The sequence below is a fragment of the Alosa pseudoharengus genome, unplaced genomic scaffold (genome assembly GCF_046254945.1).
Source record: "Alosa pseudoharengus isolate Yale_2024_CS ecotype anadromous, Long Island Sound unplaced genomic scaffold, YU_APseudo_1.1 YU_APseudo_1.1_scf_14, whole genome shotgun sequence".
Classification (NCBI taxonomy): Eukaryota; Metazoa; Chordata; class Actinopteri; order Clupeiformes; family Clupeidae; genus Alosa; species Alosa pseudoharengus.
The window spans coordinates 22521577-22541576 of NW_027468609.1; the positions used below are offsets into that span (position 1 = coordinate 22521577).

Below are 20000 nucleotides of genomic sequence, written 5' to 3' on the forward strand. Positions count from 1 at the left end.
CTGCATGTCCACTTCCTCCTCAGGGGGACGCATAGAGGGGTGTTAGATGCTTCCACACGTTTCCATTCTCGGAGATGTCCTTGTGCATCTACTGCAGAAGCACAGTTATTGTAGTAATCTGTACTAGCCACCAGAGGGTGCTCACATCCCTCTGCATAGGAGTCAGTAGAGTTCAGACAGACAAGTATCACACTTTCCTTCCTGACTGAATAACTCTCATTGTGTCCTTTTCTGGGAATCGTAACTGAACCTAACCCGTTCACAACATCTCAGTGCTTACTGTTCACACATGGCTGCATTTCTCTCTGTGTAACTTAATGTCTCCCTTAACCTCCCCCAAACTCAAAAACACATCCACACTTGCACACACTTGCACACATGCACGCACACACACACGCGCGCACACACACACACACACACACACACACACACACACACACACACACAACTCTCCCCCTTCATCCTGTCAGAGGTAGAATGGCTCTGTAGGGGAAGGTTCTAAATGTGTTGTTTGTTACGCAGGTGATTTCTGAGGAAGGGGTACGCTTGAAGGTTAGTCTTTCTCTCTCTCCTCTTTCTCTCACTTTCTCTCTTTTTCTCTCCCGCTCTCTCTCTCTCTTTCTTTCGCTCTCTCTCTCTCATTCTGTGTCGTGGCTCTGTGGTGACACTGTTTGTGCCCTTCGTGTCTCTTTTTGAAGCCAGTTTCTGCCCTGATCTATTCAGTCATTTTCAGTGATTGCTCTTTTTTGGCATCATGTGCAGCAGTGTGTAGTCCCCCCCCCAGCAGACAGGGGGCCCTGTAGGACACCTACAATGCTGTGCTTCTGATTTGTCCAGCTGCAAGCGTACACTGCCACCTCCCTATACTGCCTCACACATTACACCTGCCAATCGGTATTGTGTAGTGTATCGGTTTGTGTGCGCTCTCTTTTGGTGACCTTTATGGTCACACACACACACACACACACACACACACACACACACACACACACAGAAACTAGAAACTCGCTCACAGAGCACTGTTTGTGCTGTCCTCACTCCCAGACCCAGCACACACACACAGACACACACAAGCACACACACACACACACACACACACACACACGCTTGCCTGTTTTGTGTTCCTCCACTAGCTCCCCTCTTTACTGTATATTAGCCTTAGTTAGATTTCCACAAAAGTAAACAAAAAAAACACTACAACTCCTACCGTATATTCACGCTGCCTCTTCAGGATCTGGTAAGTGCACGCCCATTGGTAGTCTGTTAGGGTAGTGATTTGTCAGAGCCGACCAACCATCAACAATCCACCTCAAGCCTCTGATTTGCCAGCCTGATCAACTCTGATTGGTTAACTGAAGATCATTGATCAGAGTTGCGCCACCAATCACCTGAAAGCCAGCTGAGATCCTGAGAGCCTCCAATCAGCTTCCTGGGCTCTGATGATTAAGATGGGGATTGTGGATGTAGAGATCCATGAGAAGTTCTGTGCTGTTCTTCTGTTCTGTGGTGTCTTTGGTGTCTTAGGGTAAATCTGTGCTTTGATGTGATGTGATTTTGTCTTTGAAGACTTACTTGCTTTTGACACTTTGATTCTGTGTGTATGTGTGTGTGTATGTGTGTGTATATGGGTCTTTGTCATTGTGTGTTGATCTGTGTTGTGTTGTGTAAACATGTATGTGTATGGACATGCATGTTTGTGTGTGTGTGTGTGTGTGTGTGTGTGTGTGTGTGTCTCTCTCTCTCTCTCTGTATGTCCTTGTGTGCTTGTAGATTGTGGGGAACGGTAGTGAGCAGCAGTTGCAGAAGGAGCTGGAGGATGTTCTGATGGACCCGTCGGTTGCTGAGCTGGCGGGAGGCGGCGGCGACATGGCCGCAGGGGATCATGGGTACCCCACCACAGCAGCCCCGCCTACTCCACAGAGCCCCGCCCCTCCCAGCAGTGCTTCACCCAGCGCCCCACCCAAATTGGAGATGGTACTGCCAGTCCAGTCATCTCAGGAGAGCCAACTGAACGAGCAATCATACAGGGGTATGCTCATACAATACATACATACACACACACACACACACACACACACACACACACACACACACACACACACACACACATTCACACATTTACACGCATTGGCTACCTGTTACATAGATGCATGCAAGCTCCTCACCTTTTACATGAGACTCACTTGGGTGATCTCAAAATATGTTAATTATGAGGTTTGTACAGATCCGAGAAGTAATTGACCTGTCGCTCTTAACCCCTCTTCTACTGCCCCCCCCCCCCCATAAATGCACAAATAGGCTGACACCAGACACAATTTCACTGCATTTCTTACTTCCAGTAACTATATGCATGTGACAATAAACTTCCTTGTATCCTTGTATCCTTGCTAAGCGCCACCCTTAGAATGCTGATGAGCCAATGACAGTCCAGCCTCAACGGGACTCGGACATCAGCTCGGACAACTCCATAGGAAACAACAGGGAGGAGGCATAAAATGACAAATGAATGGTTATTTATGGAGTTTATTAACTCAAAAAACCCCGACGGATAACCATGGTCAAACGTTTTGCATGGGGGACGTGTAATACTGATAGCCGGTACCCCAAGAGGCTAGAAAACGGGGTATATTTTCATCAACAGTAGCCTACAGGACATCTCGCATTTGCAACAGCTCGATGTAATGTAGGCTACTAAGCCAACAACGTGGGCACAAGTTCCTTGTTAAATCCCAAGATGAAAATGCTCATTAACCAACTACTATATTCTTACTACATCAAATATTAACGTAACCTAACATATCTTAGTATCAATCTTCCACTAGCTAGCTAGCTAGCATTAATGTCAGTGGTTTTTGCACGGTGATTTGCACGGCTACTCGCCACAACTGCTTGTCACCTTGTATGTATTCTAAAGTTTTGAATATACCCCTCCATAGCATAAGTATCTTTTGATAGCTTCTGGAGGAAAGTAAATCCTTTATCAACCAAAATGTCCTCAAAGCCTGCTTTCATATACTGTCAGCTGCCATTGTCCACAATGTATTTCTAATCAAGTCTGGTTTGTTTGTCCGAGTTTTCACACGGTAACAATGGGGGGCGGGGCTTAGTAGTGTTAATTTTGTGACCTATTTTTAATTTAGTCTTAGTCTTAGTCTTGTGACGAAATGTTCTTTTTAGTCTTTGTCATATTTAGTCATTCAAATATCCTTTTTGTTAGTCAAGTTTTAGTCGACTAAAAGTCTCGTCATTTTAGTCTAGTTTTAGTGAAAAGAAAACTAAAGGTATCTTAGTCTTAGTCAGTTTTAGTCAACACATTTTAGTCTTTTTTTATAACAAATTATTTCTGATTACCATTTAAGTCAAATAGTGTTTCACACATCTCAATTTTCCAACAATATAGTGTGTCCACAGGGCTACTCGTCTGTTATAATTACTCATTCAGATTTTTTGTCAGTCAGTATGTTTACATGCACAGGTAAGTCGAGCTACAGTTATAGCTCGGCTGGGATTTGACCATAGACAGTAAAAGATTTGACTGGACCACTGTCATATTCGTAGACCAGTGTTTCTCAAAGTGTGGTCCGGGGATCACTGGTGGTCTGCAAGCTATCCCAAGTGGTCCGCGAGCAGACGTGGTAAAATATAATATAGATGAGTTGTTTGCAATATAACTTGTATGTAAATCCAAACAGTTCTGCAACACTGTCTATGTAAGATATGCCAGTTTAAATCATACAGTATGAATCCTCTGACACAATAAGCAAAGTGCAAAGACAATACGCAAGGTGATTCAGTGAGTAGGCCTATTGTGTAGACTAATTATAGGCTACTGTTGAAGTAGGTCTAATCTTTTTTTTTTTTTTTTAGCTAGGGTTAGTTAAGTGGTCCTGAAACTGAAAAAAATTGAGAAACACTGTCGTAGGCCAAACTATTAATATTTTACTCCGCCTCGCTAGATGGAGATATGCACCCAAACACAACACATTCCCCAAACAGACTCTCCATCTTAGCCATAGCTAACTTGCTAGCGAACTTTCCATATTAGCTTACTTACTAGCAAACTTTGCATCATCAGTCTAACTAGATGAATAGTTGACATTACATGCTGAACATTTTCGTATGGACATTCTGGGGGATGTTAATTTGTATGAGAGAAGCTTCAACTTCTGGGTATGTAGCATTGTGGCATAAAGCTTAGGTAGTTAGCTTGCTAACTCTGGCAGAAATCTCCAGTGTTCTTGTTCCATGTAGTTTCGTGTTGCAGCCACAGGGTTGCAGCAACAGCACGTAGACTAGCCTACAGGAAAGCTGTTGCATATGAACTCATTCGGAATATTTTGAAAACGTAACAGCTAGATATTCTGTCTTCTCATTTTGTAGACGAACATGAAGGGAGATTTTATCTTAGTTTTTATTTCAGGCAAAACATTTTAGTCTCGTCTTTTTTCGTCAACAATAATGCATCTTAAGATAGTCTTAGTCAGTGTTTCAGGACATTACTGCCGTCTCGTCATCGTCTCGTCTTAGTCATGAAAAAAAAGGTTGTTGACGAACATATTTCCTCTCGTCTCGTCTGACGAAATTAACACTAGGGCTTAGCGACAATTTTTTTTGGGTGAGGGGGTGAGGTTGAAGACTAGAAGTAGACGACACCCGGCCCTACTACTCTACCTCTGACTGGGTCTGTCCCCTTAGTCTAGCTGACATCAAAACAATTCTCGATTGAGAATAGGTCTGGACACTCAGTTCACTTTCGATTTCTAAAAACAATTTCTGTACATTCCTTAAATCAGACAAGTTTCAAAAGAGGAATGTGCATGGTTGATATTTCAACTATTGTAATAACTTTCTTTAATAACAATAAAAACACACGCAGTTCTTATTCAGTGCTAGCCGGTTTAAAAACACCAGTTTAAAACCTTGGTACCTGGTAGATTCTTTGTATTGTCAGATGCTAACAGTTAGATGATGGTGTGTGTGTGTGTGTGTGTGTGTGTGTGTGTGTGTGTGTGTGTGTGTGTGTGTGTGTCTCCTAGTTGAGTCGTCGGAGGCGAGCCCTCCGCCGGATGAGGACAGCGTGGTGTTCAGCAAGCTGACGTACCTGGGCTGTGCGTCGGTCAACGCCCCGCGGAGTGAGGTGGAGGCGCTGCGCATGATGAGCATCCTCAGGAGCCAGTGCCAGCTCCCGCTCGACGTCACGCTCTCTGTGCCCGTGGTCTCAGAGGGCACCGTCAGGTACACACACACACACACACACACTGTACATGATTAGCATCCTCAGGAGCCAGACACAGACATAGACCCATAGAGAGAGAGACACACACACACACACACACACACACACACACACACACACACACACTGTACATAATGAGCATCCTCAGGAGCCAGACACAGACATAGACCCACACACACACACACACACACACACACACACTTGTAGACACAAATGCAGTGATGGCACAATCAGGTACTCATAGGCACACGGACACAACATACAAACTAGAAAGCGCTTTGATTGTCTTGATAAAGCTCTATGTAAATGCAAGTTGTTATTGTTGTCGTGGTTGATCATGGTTATACTCTTCTGAAGACTTACTTAAAATGAATCTATCCGTAGTCGCCTGATAAAAGAGTTATTTGGTTGTCTCCTGTGCTGTTCCTGTCAGGTTGCTGGACCCTCAGACAAGCACAGAGATCGCCAACTACCCCATCCACAAGATCCTGTTCTGTGTGCGTGGCCACGACGGTACTGCGGAGAGCGACTGCTTCGCCTTCACCGAGAGCCACCACAACACAGAGATCTTCCGCATCCACGTCTTCCGTTGCGAGATCCAGGAGGCGGTAAGGGGCCTGCCAGCTGAAACCCTACAACTGTTGTGTAACTGCTATGAAAAATGTGCCATTTCATGGAGTCACCGCGTGTGGAGTTCCTCCGAGTTCTTTTTGGCAGCCCATTTTGCCAAACATGCACCGTTGGTTAACAGAATCACATAAGATTATTATATAAGATAAAGCAGACAGCTGTTCTTTTGCCCAGACCTATTTTCTCCCATTAGAGGAATCAGATAAGCCTCAATTGTATCTCAGTTGTGTGATGTCTTCTGGACCTGGAAATGTCATGGTATTAGTGTGGAACATAAAAAAGGGAGTATTTCTTTGTGAGTCTGGACAATGAACAAAGGAAGTTACATTTGTTGGTAATTATTAGGGTTGGGTATCGTTTGGGTTTTATCCGATACCGGTGCTAAATCGATACTTTTAAAACGGTGCCGGTGCCAAACGGTGCCTGAACCGGTACTTTGTTTTTAAAATGATTTAAATTAAAATGGTCTAAATCATGAATTGTTTTTTTTTTTTTTATTGATAAGACAAATTTGAACATGAAATTGAACTGTTATATTCAATTTACTATCAATATCTCATTGCTCCTACGAATAATCAGGGGCGCAGCTACCCATTTTTGAGGGGTATGCAACAACAATATTGGTGCGCCCCCCCCCCCCCAAAAAAAAAAAAAAAAAACCCACAAACAACTAAAGCAAAACAAAAGGCCAATAATTTACACTTACTGTGCATTAGTGTCTATTGAATATGTTTTTAAATAAATGCTGCCAATTTGATGTTTAACTTGATGTTATACTTGATAAGTATTGATAAATGGTGCATTGCCACTTTAAGAGAGTCTAAACGGTTCTCATAACGTCCTTTTGCCAGCTATTGCTCACAATGGATAAGGCTGATAGGCACTCTAGCCTTGTTTGTTTGCACCACATTGACAACACAATATTAAGTTATTACAAGGAGCCTTCATTGTTAGGATATGGAAACATGTAATGAGTTGCTGCTAGCATGACATTTCTGTTTTTAGTTGGCCATTAAAAGTGCAGTATGAGCATGGTAGCCACCTAGCTATCTGAATGGAATAGGCTATGTTTCAATCGGCATTATGCTTAACAAACGCTAGTTAGTCTGTTAACATTCATATTTGCAAGCCTCCAAGTACAGACGTCATCATTTTAAATCCTACCTGTTGCCTTTCACCGTCCACTTATTTAACTGCTGTTGCATCCCTTGACATGCCATCTCCTTTTCCCTCTTTCTTTTTCTGTTTTTAGTCGTCAACAGCTTTTTTTTGCTGTATCCATCTTTTTCCATAGACAGCAACTCACTACTCGTAGGCCTATCTGCTCGCCCAGTGCTCACGGCGCCCCCACTCCCTCTTCTATGTCAAAATTCTATGATGGAATCTTATGAGATAGGGTGCCTACTCTAGCCTGTTAGTCCTCTAAAATGTTATAGAACATTGAGAAAATGTTGAAATGATTCAGAAACGGACAGCAGTAGCTACATATAGAAAATACCAAATATATTATTTGCCCCCATGGAGCTACGCCCCTATGTGCCGCATATAGTGCATACCCGCTTTTTGCGCCACTGCGAATAATACATTTAAATGTTAAAACAGCTTGCCATGCATGCACACACAATGGTAGCTCTGCTTTCAAGTTTACCCAGTGTAGGCAGTTTGCCATAAGGTAGGCTATGTTAAAACCGCTTGCCTTAGAACTGCCAGGTCATGGACAACGGAATTTACAAGCAAGCTAATCTAACAGGGAATCTACTTTCCAGTTAATTCAGTGTGTTCCATAGCCTGACGAGCCAGACCCACATTAAAATGTAGGGTCTGGGCACTCACCGTTCGCAGTGCTCAGTCCGAGGGGCGGGATGATCGGTTGTCTTTCAAATTCCCTCTGCACGCAATAGGACAGTGCTATGAGTCCCATGCGTTTTCCCACCAGTGGAGCTAGTGGGCTAGTTCAAACTTTTGCCAACTTAAAAAACGCTTAACTCGTGTCACACTGTTCACCAACAGCAACATCCATCTTCTTTGTTTTCAAGTAGCAGGGAATTCAAGCCAAACCGTTGCAACTCTGCCATCAATCATTATGTGAAGCCCGCCTAACGACTCTATAGGCTACACGGTTTGATTGGCCTGATAGATGTTGAATTTTTCGAGCTCACAAGCCAACGGAGAGTTGCTAGACTAGCCCTGGAAGCAAATGTGATTTGCTGCCGCTAGGGTCCGTCTAGATTTCTAGGCTGTGTGTTCCCAAATGCTTCAAGAAATTTCATGTCTTAACCCATAACACGCAATAGTTTTGAACATGTTAGGCTACATGTCGGTGTTGAAGTGTTTAGATTCCCAGTGCTAGCCTAGTGCTAGGCATTTTAACAGCAACTATGGCTATGCGCTAACACCAGTCAGCTGAGTTTAATTAGCGATAACGTACGGAGATGGTTTCGTAGCCTCTTTGACAGTTCAGTGACATCAGGTATGTTTTAGCCAGCTAACTTTTAACATGATCTTTATATTCATTGTGATGCTATATGGGCCTCATGCACATGAAAGATTAATATCATGCCATTATGTTGTTTAGAACACACCGTGAAATAAAGTTTTCACCTTACAAAATAAAGTTTTCACCTTACAACATTAGCAAGGATATTGTGTAACGTAAGGCCTATAGGCTACTGTTGATGTTATTTCATAGCCTTTTGTGTGTAGTTAGGCCCACTGCTAGATTTTGACTGGAGCTCGCAATATCGCTTTAAAGTAAACTACTTGGGCTCACGCAAGCTGTCAAACACGGTCCACTCGCCTATGTGCAGGGATGGATTACTGCACGGGCCTACCGGGCCCAGGCCCAGGGGCCCAAGGGGTCAGGGGGCCCTGAAGCCCAAGCCTTTGCATGGAATCATTGCCTCAGTATCAACAAATCAGCATGCAGGCTATGAATCTGATTGAATTTAGTATTGGCCATCCCCAAAATGCACCAGAATACAGGAAATCAGACATCAAACAAATGTAAAAAATTCTGGGGGAGGACCCCCAAACCCACCCTCCCACATATACGACAATAAGTGGGGGGCCCTTAATACATCTGGGCCCAGGGGCCCGAAAGTTCATAATCCGCCCAGCACAGATACCCTGTTTACATCCCCTGTGCTGATTTGTACCTAATAACCCAAGGCATGCCCGTCCTAATAAATCAGATCTCCAGTGACGACATTGCCCGGGCTCCCTGTAATGGACGCCAGCATGCCCCCCATCCGCTGAAACCAAAAACAGCCTTTTTATGTGTTTGCCAAGTAGACACCCAGTATTGCCCCGAGGAAAGGGGCACCAAATAACAAGCAGCTGTTGTCAACGCTGCCGCTGTTCTCGCCGTAACCGAGCCGCTGAAGCATGAAATTCCCTGTAATTAACGAGACGTTGGGACTCAGAGAGGCGCTCTGTGAGAAGGGAGACCTGAAGGTGCAGCTTTTCAGCCTTTTAACGTGCCATGATAAATGTGACCAACAGGGGGAGCTGTAGTGTCTGCACTAATGCAGTGGATGTCCATCCGTCTGCCTCTTATCTGTTGTCATGACAGCTGTTTATGCTCTATGGTTGGTTTTTATGGTCTTTTCTGATGTTTCCTAATCCGAGCAATCCGATCAGATTATTTTTTCATTTGTGTTTTCTACACCTCGTCTAGAGGGATCAACATACTGTATGTTACTTGCCAAAAAGCGATGAATAAGTTTCAGTTGGTCCACTTCCTATAGCCAGCCGATTGGCATGGCATTGTGTTGTGGATCAATTGCTTCTGAACTGAGAGCTACCAGACTACAGTCCCGGGCTAAACCTGACCTTGTATGTAGTTTCTGCACCATTCGTCCAGGTTTTTCTCGCCAACATTGGGCTAAACTTGGAGGCATATTGTTTACTGTTGAAGCAAACGTCATTTGAATGTTTTGGATTTGGCACAAGTTGTAAAATACACATTGCAGCGTTCCCTTTGGTGTTTATATGGGGTCTTTTGAGAGTGGACGCGGCGCGCTAGTCATACTTACTCAAGGTCCTGTTTTTATAAGATCATAATGTTATGGTTCCTCGATCAAATTTATTTTTAGTTTACAGTGTTATTTGTATCTCAACATTGTTTTGTGTAAAAACAATGTTGTTTTTAGCTTATTCTCACTCACAAACTCATAAATACACACACACTCACACACATACAAATACACACACGCTCTCACAGACCAACACAAACAGATATATTCGCATGCATATTAACACACACACATGCTCTTACACACACATGTGTATATACTGTACAGTATACACACACACACACATATATGTACAAACACACCACACTACATTTGCACACACACACACATAGTTACACCCTTGCATAGTAACACACACATGCACATACTCACACAAATGCACACACACACACACACACGCACACAAATGCTCACACACACACACACACCAGGGTTCCCGCGGATCCTTAAAAAGTCTTAAATACAACTTTCGGTTTTTAAGGCCTAAAAATGTCTTAAATTGTCTGGGATGTTTTGAATTTTCGAAAGGGAGGTATTAAATTTGCGTATGGGACCGCCAGCGAGTGCAAGAGAGCGAGTGAAATGTTTCCATCCGGTTTCGTGTATTTACAACACAATTATATTGACTATACGGCTATGGGAGGAAGTGTAGTGGTTGCAGAGTGAAGATGTTTTTCACGGGTGTTAAAGGTGTTGAAAACGGTAATAATACAGTACAAATATTCCTGACGTTTTCGTGGTGTAGCCGTGGCCTGAGACATACACAGGTAGCCTAGTGAGTGGTAGAATGAGCGGGAGAAAGAGTTGGTAAGCCAGTTAGCGATAGGGTGGCATACGTTCGAATTTAGGCCGGACAAATGGATTTTAAAAGCCCTGTTCGGCGTCCGGCGCAGCCTCAAGCCGGAGGCTCATTTGTCCTCCTTTTGGAGTTGCGCTGGGCATCTAGAATCTTTGCTCAGACGCAGGATTGTTTCACAAACTATGGACGCGAAGACTGCTGGTCAAATTATGCACAGTGCTTCTGTCACTCGTCTGATAATTTGCTGCGCAATTTATGAAGGAACCACGGACTGACAGAAAAAAGAAAACAAACGTTTTTGCAATCAGAAGGAAATACTGTACATGTTAAGTTTATCTGTTTGATCTGTTTGCATCTTTCCAGCGGTTGTTGCTGGCATAGCCTAGGGAAGAAAATATCGGTCTAAGTTATATACCTGTAATATCTGTCAGCAGCTTGCTTGCCAGCGTTTTTCAGTAGGCCTACTTCACAAAAGTTGTGAAATGTAACTGCATATTTTTTGAATGTCGGGACTGGCTACATAAAAAAAAAATGTGCGTCCATAATATGCGCGTGCTTGAGATGAAACCAGCAGCTTTCAGCAGGATCATGTGAGGAGGATCTGTCTCTTAATTAATTTAAAACAAGTCAATGGTTTTACAATGTTTCAGTCAAGCTTTGGTTGGTTTAGATACAACTGGTATATAAAATGTAAAACAGTGGATTAACTTTAATTTGCTGTGCTGCATATGGGACAATATATGTACATAGTAAATTATATAAAGTAGGCCTATTAAAATATTTAAATAGCTTAGTCTAACTTTGAAAAAAATATTGAAAGGAATCCAGTCCAGTGCACATGTCTTTGGCAAGTAGCCTAGGCTACTACAGACACAGATGAAGAACAGTCAGCCTCAGCCAGTAAGCACAACCAAATATGTACAGCCAACTTCAAAAGCAAGCAGCCCAGACCCTAAAATTAGGCATTCATAGCTGTGAAGGTAATTCACACACAGTTATTTTTCTTTCGCCAAATTATATTTGGTAGCTTCTGTAGACATCCAAAATGGGGTGGCGGTTAAAATTAGTAGAAAAAAAACTCTTGCATTGTCGTATGTATCTTTTTGCCGTGGTATAGTCTTAATTTTTCCATTTAGATGTCTTGAAAAGGTCTTAAAAGTCTTTAAATTTGCACTTGGAAAATGTGCAGATACCCTGACACACACATACAAGGGTCTCTAGCTGGCCCTCAGCGGTGGGCTTGTCTGTAGTGGTGACCTGATTTCCTCTCTGCTCCCCCACCCCCAGTTCTCTCCTTGTACTCACACTCCTCCTCACGACCCCCATCACACACACACACACACACACACACCGTATGCTGAGCTGAAAGCCGCTCTCCCGCAGGGAATGATTTTCCTGAAATGCTTTGGCTTTGTGTTGTTGATGGACCACCTGTATGTCTGTGTCTGGGTTTGTATATGTTTTTGTTTGTGTGTGTGGGTGTGTGTGCGCGCGCACACACATGTCTGGGTGCGGGTTTCTGTCTGTTTAATGGTGATTGTGTGTGCACATGCCTGATGCTCTATTAATATGTCTGCCCCTCAGTATGAGGCAGAAATGTGTGTGATGTCTGGTGTGATTTTTGGTCTCAGTGGCGGAAAATCTAGAGTGAATGTGTGTGTGTGTGTGTGTGTGTGTGTGCGCGCGCGCATGCGCATGTCCATATATCTGGTTGTCATGTTGTATGGGTGCAGTGTGTGGAGTGATGATGCTGACAGTTGCGACAGCATCAGTCAGGACTGTGTAATGGTGTGTGTTTGTGTGTTTGTTTGTGTGTCTCTCTCTATGGGTCTATGTCTGTGTGTGTGTCTCTCTCTCTCTCTCTCTCTCTATGGGTCTGTGTGTGTATGTCTCTCTATGTGTGTGTGTGTGTGTCTGTGTCAGGTCTACGTCTCTGTGTGTGACTGCTGATTCCTCTAGTAGATCTTCTGTCTCTCCCCATTAGCGTCATAGCCAGACTATGTGCTTACGACTACTGCTGTTTCCTAGTGAAGCTAATACCTAGTGTGACAGCACATGACTAAAGTAAACATAAGGAATCCATTTCAGTAACCTTCATGTTAGTGAGGATTATAACACCACTTGGTTGAATTCCCTATTGTGATGCGCTCTTTAGTTTGTAAATTAATTTGTACGCATATTTGCACACCTATGAAGTAGTTCCAGTTTTTTGGCCACATTACGCCTGCATATCAATTCGTCAAACTTGTGAAGTTTAAATGAACTGTCACATTGCAACAGGGGTACAAATTAGCCATTCGACGTTCAGAACATAGCAACACTTTAACATATGACAGATGGCTTTTAGCTCAGCTACACTGCATTTGGAGTAAGTTAAAACAGCGATTTTACAAAGCTAAGGATCAGCGGAATCCTGGGATATGCTAGCTTGGCAAAAAGTGAGATGGAACCAACGCCTGGGCTTTGGGCATAGCAACCATCCATTTAGAATGTGTAACAGTCGTTTCTCTTGTAGAGTAGATGAGTAGATGTGTGGTGGAAAGAAGCAGTTCTGCCATCAAGACCGTTTTAGCGATCAAGAGGTGGAAATTATATTAGCAAATGAACAAACCCGAAGTGCGGCAACAGCAGGATAATGGACTCCCAAGGTGAACGGGTATCGGAAGTTACAGTTTTTTTCAATCGCTAACAAGCGCTTACCCATACTTCAGATACTTTTTCTAAACTCTTAACACAGACTCGCACCTACAAAACACAATGGGCCAAATGGATAATTTTCTTCTCAAAAACACATTTTGTTAAATATATTACTAACACATCTTTCTCTGCACACACTAACTTTACCAAAACACTGGAAATCTGACTCAAAATGAAATTAGTCTGTCAAAGAATAACACTTGTTTTCACTTCACAAGGTACATGCAGTCAATCAAAGTACACCAGGTTTCAAAATACTGGTTATTGTTGACAAAAAACTGCATAGACTTATGTTTCAGTTTTACAGGTATTTGCCTGCCATTTTTACACTAAATTTTATTGTTGGGAACTGTATGTCTACATGTTATTTTCACATTCAAAAGCATTCCAGTAAAAAGCAAATCAGTTTTTTTTCCTTTATACTGTTTACTACAGGAGGTACAGTAGAAATACTGTTTACAGTATGATAGAACAGAAAAGGTTTTACAGTATTGCTTACAGTGAACAAAATATCCATGAAACACACAAGAGCATTCTGAACAAAAAAACAACAGCAAAAAAAGCCATATAAAAAGGGGGGGAACTAAAAAAAAGCACAAAATGACTCAATGATCAATGGTCAATGATAGTGGCACGAATTTCATTACTGACAACTGTTCTTGCAGCTTTTGGAATGCCACCACCACGCATTCTTACACCTCTACCTTGCCCTCTCTTTGGGCCTGCTCTTCTCCCTGACCCTGCTCCTCTCACTGCTCCTGCATCTCTCACTGCATCTCTCACTGCTCCTGCACCTCTCACTGCATCTCTCACTGGGCCTGCTCTTCTCCCTGGGCCCCTTGCTCTTCCTCTTCCTCTTCCTCGTCCAAACATTACAGTGTTTGTCTTTTTCTTTTTCTGTTTCTACCTCAAAGTCCTCCTTTTACTGTATAAGTGTCAATGTAATAGAAAAAATAACCCCTGCCACTGAGTCTAAGCCAGACTGGAATCAGCTATGGTTGGCCCAGTTTACAACATAAATCAGTTGTGTGTCAATTATTCAATTGTTTGTTTATTATCAGCTGAGATATATTGTTTTTGAACTGATATCATTGCAGAAGCAGAGGTTTTTATACTGTATCTAAGGTTTGGAATATTGTCTTTGCTATTGTGGGATGTTGTGTGTTAACATTCGTAAATACTGCAAAAACAATCCATAATTTTGTTGGGAGGTATAGCTTGTTTGTTAAGAAAATGTAAGCATTGTGGAAATGTGTTCACTGACTGCATATCGTGTGAAAACGACATGAAATGTGTGAATGGTATGGCCACAAAAGACCGATGCTGTGCTAATTGTATTTAGAGTTTTGAAAATGTGACAACTGTTTGGACAAACGTTTGTTAGCGACTGAAAAAAACTGTAATGCACTTCGAACGTGCATTAACTTCTGATACCTTCCTCACCATGTCATCCATTATCCCTTACATAATTGTTACCGCAGATGTACTTTACATGAAGGTCATATGCATAGTGGTAGTGGTACTAGACATTTTTTGAAATACTAGTTTTTCTTGTGCTCTTGAAAAGTCAAGTGGTCTCATGAGTATAATTGTGTGTGTGTGTGTGTGTGTGTGTGTGTGTGTGTGTGTGTGTGTGTTGGGACACACAGGTCAGCCGGATACTCATCAGTTTCGCCACGGCCTTCCGACGTTCAGCCAATAAGCCTCCTCTGGCAGCGCAGGCCCCGCCCCTTACGCCAGACAGCGATGTCTTCACCTTCACCGTTAGCCTGGAGATCAAAGAGGATGATGGGAAGGGAACCTTCAGGTAGTACACACTCACATACCCACACACCCACAACAACACAACATCCAAATATTAATAAAGAGCTCTTTATGCTTCACAGGACGCTACAAACACTATGCCAATAGTCACAACCATGTTGTATATCTATCTATTAAGCAAGAAGCCCACCCCATGGATCGTGTACTGACAGTTGCTAGCTAGGTCTCACTTTGATGATAGTCAGTCGCAATTTAAAAAATGGATTACTCGGGAACCGCTTGTGGGTTAAGATGCAAGATGATTATCATGTCTGACCTCAACAATAAAGACTCCCTGTATGCAGTTTGCTTGCATAAAATGATTACGCGGATTTTGCAACAACACGGCAACAAACACGGGTATGTAGTGACCACTCAAAATAAAAGTATGTGCAATAAACTGACGCTTCAAATAGCCCAGGCTACTTTGGACTTGAGACTTTGACTGCAAGGTACCAAATTGAAACGAGCGATAGGCTAGCTAACGTTAGACAACAAGTTACAAACTGAGCGACGTCACTAATATAAACAATAAACTGATGCTTCGAATAGCATTAGGAAGTTATTCAGTAAGCTTAATACACATTTAGCCTTTACTCAAAACAGTTGTTAGGCTTATGTCATTCTTTTTTTTTTTTTTTAAAGTATATTTTTTTGGCCTTTTTATGCCTTTAATGATGGTGACAGTGGAGAATGACAGGAAGCGAATGGGAGAGAGAGCAGGGGTGGGATCCAGAAAGGACCATGGGGCGGGAATTGAACCCGGGTCGCCGACGTACGGTGTGGGTGCCCCAGCCAGTTGCGCCACAGCTGGGGCCAGGCTTATGTCATTCTGATCTGTAGAAAAGTCACATGCAGCCATGCCTACATTTATTACACATGTATTAGAGGCCACATTAATTATAGGCTAATATATTATGATATTCAGTATTCATTATTGAATGCTTAGCTGGAATGATGTTTCCCTATCATCCTATTTTTAAAGAAGGCATGTACCTGTGGGCATGTAATTGAGCTACGGGTTTTCTTCAGGAATGGCATGTTTGAACGGGCACTGCACTAGTGTTAATAAGCATACATGTTAAGGGTAGAGGTGACCGCGCCTTCTCTGACCAGACCATGTACTGATTACTGACACAGAACAGTACTTGGCAACTGGCAAGAGGGTCCTCTGCACACACACAACAGACACACACACACACACACACACAGGAAGTATGGCAAAGTATGGAGTCCTTCAGGTCAACAGCCAACGGTTCTGTTTTTGAGACACAAATTACCCGAGTCGGTCCCTCTCTAGATCAATGCTAAGTGAATTAGAGATTTGAAGGGAGTGTTTTATAGTGCTCAGGTTTGGGAAGTGACTCGATCTGTTTCTTTTGGAATAAAACAGTAAAAATAGCCCACAGTGCCCCCCACCACCACCCATATACACCCCTTTTCACTCTCGTTCTCAGTCTATTACTCTGTGTTTCATTCAAAGTGCAGACACACACTTCCTTTAATTTATCATTCCTCTCATCCCTCTCTGCTCCACAAAAGTCTCATTCACATCAACTTACCAGTGCATTACGTGTGTGTGTGTGTGTGTGTGTGTGTGTGTGTGTGTGTGTGTGTGTGTGTGTGTGTGTGTGTGTGTGTGTGTGTGTGTGTGTGTGTGTGTGTGTGTGTGTGTGTGTGTGTGTGTGTGTGTGTGTGTGAACGAGAGAGAGAGAGTAAGACAGAGAGCAAGGGGGGCGAGGGGGGGGGTGAATGTTCATTTTCTTCAGTAAAATGTCTATTAATGTGTCCCATTTGATGTAGTTGAGTTAAGAGAGTTAAGTTAAGATGCAGTTCCAGAACAGAATGTCCACAGATTTTTCTCCTCTTAATGCAGTTTGGTATGTGTGAGATTAGAATAATAATTGTGTGTGTGTGTGTGTGTGTGTGTGTGTGTGTGTGTGTGTGTGTGTGTGTGTGTGTGTGTGTGAGAAGATTAAATAAGACTGGAGAATTCTTTATGTTTGTTTGTGTGCATTCCTTAGTCTGTGTAGAAGGGTGTCCATGCCAAAGATATGGCATTAAGTCAGCGCTGGTACACACACAGACACACACACACACAAAATAAGCATGTGGGTCCTCAACCCCAGTCACAACCCCAACACATTATCCTCCGTTGAGGTGTGTCCACGGCAGTGCCAGCTCAAAACTCCCCTCGGACGGCGACTCGGGTCACTGTGACTCAGCGAGGCCCTAAGTGCTTGCCGAGTGGCTGTCTCACCCCGCACTTCGAGAAGAGACGTTTCCTCCTCCGCCGCTGCTGCACAAAGGGCCCCAATCAGCCGCTTGTTTTGCAAACAGACACAGAGGCCTATTTTTAGAGTCTCTCTCACTCTCTCTGAGACCCTCTCTAATTGGCTCGGGGATCCTAAGGCAGTTTTTCTTTTGGGGTGGGGTGTGGTGGTGGGTGGGGACAGGGTTCGTATTTAAAGAGAGAATGTGGGTCACTGTTAAAAGGGACTGGTTGCTGAGAAAAGTTTTCTCCACAGGCAGGGGTGACCGGGTAGAGGAGGCCTCAGGGACTTTAAATGAACCAGTGTGGTTCAGTTGCCCAGTGACTGGTTATCAAATGAGCTTATGAGGGATTTGACGCTGAAAGGCAGGCCTTTGTTTGTGGACGGAAGGTTCCAGATAGTTTGACTGGTCATGTAGGAGTCATGTTGTTAGACGGTAGGACCTGTAGATGTGCCTCGCGGCTCTGCTAGCCGAGCGGACGAAGGGCCTCTGTGTGTGGTGGCCATTTGTGTGCAGTATGACACGTCTCCTCTCCTTTCCCAGGCTACCCTTTGCACACCTCTTCCCTCTCCTCTCCTCTGGTTTTTGTCTCATCACCTCTCGCCTCCTGTTGCCGTCATCTCCTTTCCCCTTTCGTGTTTATTTTGCTCCTCACTGTGTCACTTTCTCGTCATTCCCTCCTACTTTAATCCTCCCATTTTTAAATGAATTTGATTTCATCTTCACTTCTCCCTGGTTCTTCTCTCCTCTCTTCTCTTCTCTCCTCTTCCCACCTCTCTTCTCCTCTCCTCTCTTCTCTCCACTTGATTCCTCCACTCTCCTCCACTCTCCCTCATCACACTCTTCTCCTCATGCGTATGTGTATTGCACCCAGTGGAGTGCACTTCATGCGTAAAACAGCACAGCACTTGTCCCCTGCGTCTGTCTGGACGTTTGGTCTCGTGGCCGTGGCCTCTCTCGAAGCAGATGGCAGTCGCTCGTAAATCAGCGGAAGTCTGAAAGGTGTTTGGACCTCCACGTCTTTACCTTGAGGAAGTGTGTGCAAGTGAAAAAGAGACAGCCAGACCCACACTTAGTTTTGTTTTGGAAGACTGTCCAGAAATGGGCTTGCTTTGGTGTGTGTGTGTGTGTGTGTGTGTGTGTGTGTGTGTGTGTGTGTGTGTGTGTGTGTGTGGGTGTGGGTGTGGGGGTGGGTGGGTGGGTGGCTGCATTCTGTAGGTTTGCAGTGTGGAGATGTTTCTGCTGAGGCCCCTATGTAAATCTCCTGCTGTGTACTGTAACGGGTTACTCTCAGACAGCACGTATACACTCGAGGTCGTACGTCTCACAGCTCTGCTTGGGTTACTGCTGGCCAGAAGGAGGTCAGAAAAAGTACAGCAGTGTGTGTGTAACTTCCATCTTCCTTTTTACGCCCTCACAGTGCCGTATCCAAAGACAAGGACAGGCAGAGCTTCAAGCTGCGCCCAGGCATGGACAAGAAGATCGTCATCTACGTGCAGCAGACGTCCAACAAAGAGCTGGCCATTGAGAGGTACAAAACGCTCACAACATCCGCACCCCACCCAACCCCACCCCATCCATGTCAACCTGGAATGCCCTCCCAGCCCCCCTGTACAGTTTTCCATCTCCAGCGGGCCGCGATGGAGGGATTTTTGGGCCCAAACATCCTTCAGCTGCTCATAACAGTGCCATAATTCTGTTATAATTGATACATGGCTGCTGGTTAATGTCTGTCTGCTTCCGAGCCTAAGTGTCCCATGCCGGCCCATGAGGTGGTGATTGATGGCTTGGCTTTCCATCGGGAGCCTGCTCATTCTCCGTTTTGGGTATCATTGTTTTGGAATCACGTTGCTTTGCTTGGACTGTGTAGTGTGTGTGTGTGTGGATGGGGGGGGGGGGTCTGTCTGTCTGTGTGTGTGTGTGTGTATGTGTATGTGTGTGTGGGATTGCTTCTCACTTTTTTTTTTTTATCTGTGTTCCAGGTGTTTTGGCCTGTTGTTGAGTCCAGGCAAGAATGTGAAGAACAGCGACATGCACCTGCTCGACCTGGTGGGTGGTTGGATGCATTTCACATTTCCTGTTTTGGTCATTTGCTGACGTCCATCAGCTGCATGCATCTATTTTTACCCGCATTCCTCAAAGTTTTCTCTGTATTTTTTTGCTAATTCTTCTCTCCTATCCATTCTCTCCTTCTCTCTCTATGTCCATTTCTGCTCTGTCCTCTACTCCGCTCATTGTTGTCTTTCATTCCTCTTTCATTCCTCTTTCATTCCTCTTTTCTTTTTGTCTTTTCTCACCCACTCCACTCCTTCTCACCTTCTCTTGCTCGTCTCTCACATCTTCTCTCTTCTGCCTTTTCTTGCCCACCTCTCCCCACTCACTCTGCCTCTCCTCCTCTCCTCACACTCTGGACCCTTAATTCTCTTCTTCCGCATTGTCTTTGCTCTCTTTCTCACACCTGCCTTCTCTTTTCCTCTCCTCACCTTACCCCTCCTCACCCCGTCTCTCCTGTCTTCGTCTCTTCTCC

The 20000-nt window shown here is 43.9% G+C and overlaps 1 protein-coding gene across 2 annotated transcripts in view; it reads left to right on the forward strand.

The window, feature by feature from the left end:
• The window catches only part of rabgap1 (RAB GTPase activating protein 1), a 125384-nt gene that overhangs the window by 17707 nt on the left and 87677 nt on the right, over positions 1-20000 (forward strand). Inside the window, exons 3-9 of one of the 2 annotated variants that reach the window (XM_076284198.1) lie at positions 523-552; positions 1771-2029; positions 5037-5235; positions 5670-5844; positions 15046-15203; positions 18894-19004; positions 19456-19522. In XM_076284198.1, coding sequence (XP_076140313.1) covers positions 523-552; positions 1771-2029; positions 5037-5235; positions 5670-5844; positions 15046-15203; positions 18894-19004; positions 19456-19522 — 999 coding nt within the window. The remainder of the gene's footprint in view (positions 1-522; positions 553-1770; positions 2030-5036; positions 5236-5669; positions 5845-15045; positions 15204-18893; positions 19005-19455; positions 19523-20000) is intronic. The other variant, XM_076284199.1, reaches the window with a different exon arrangement.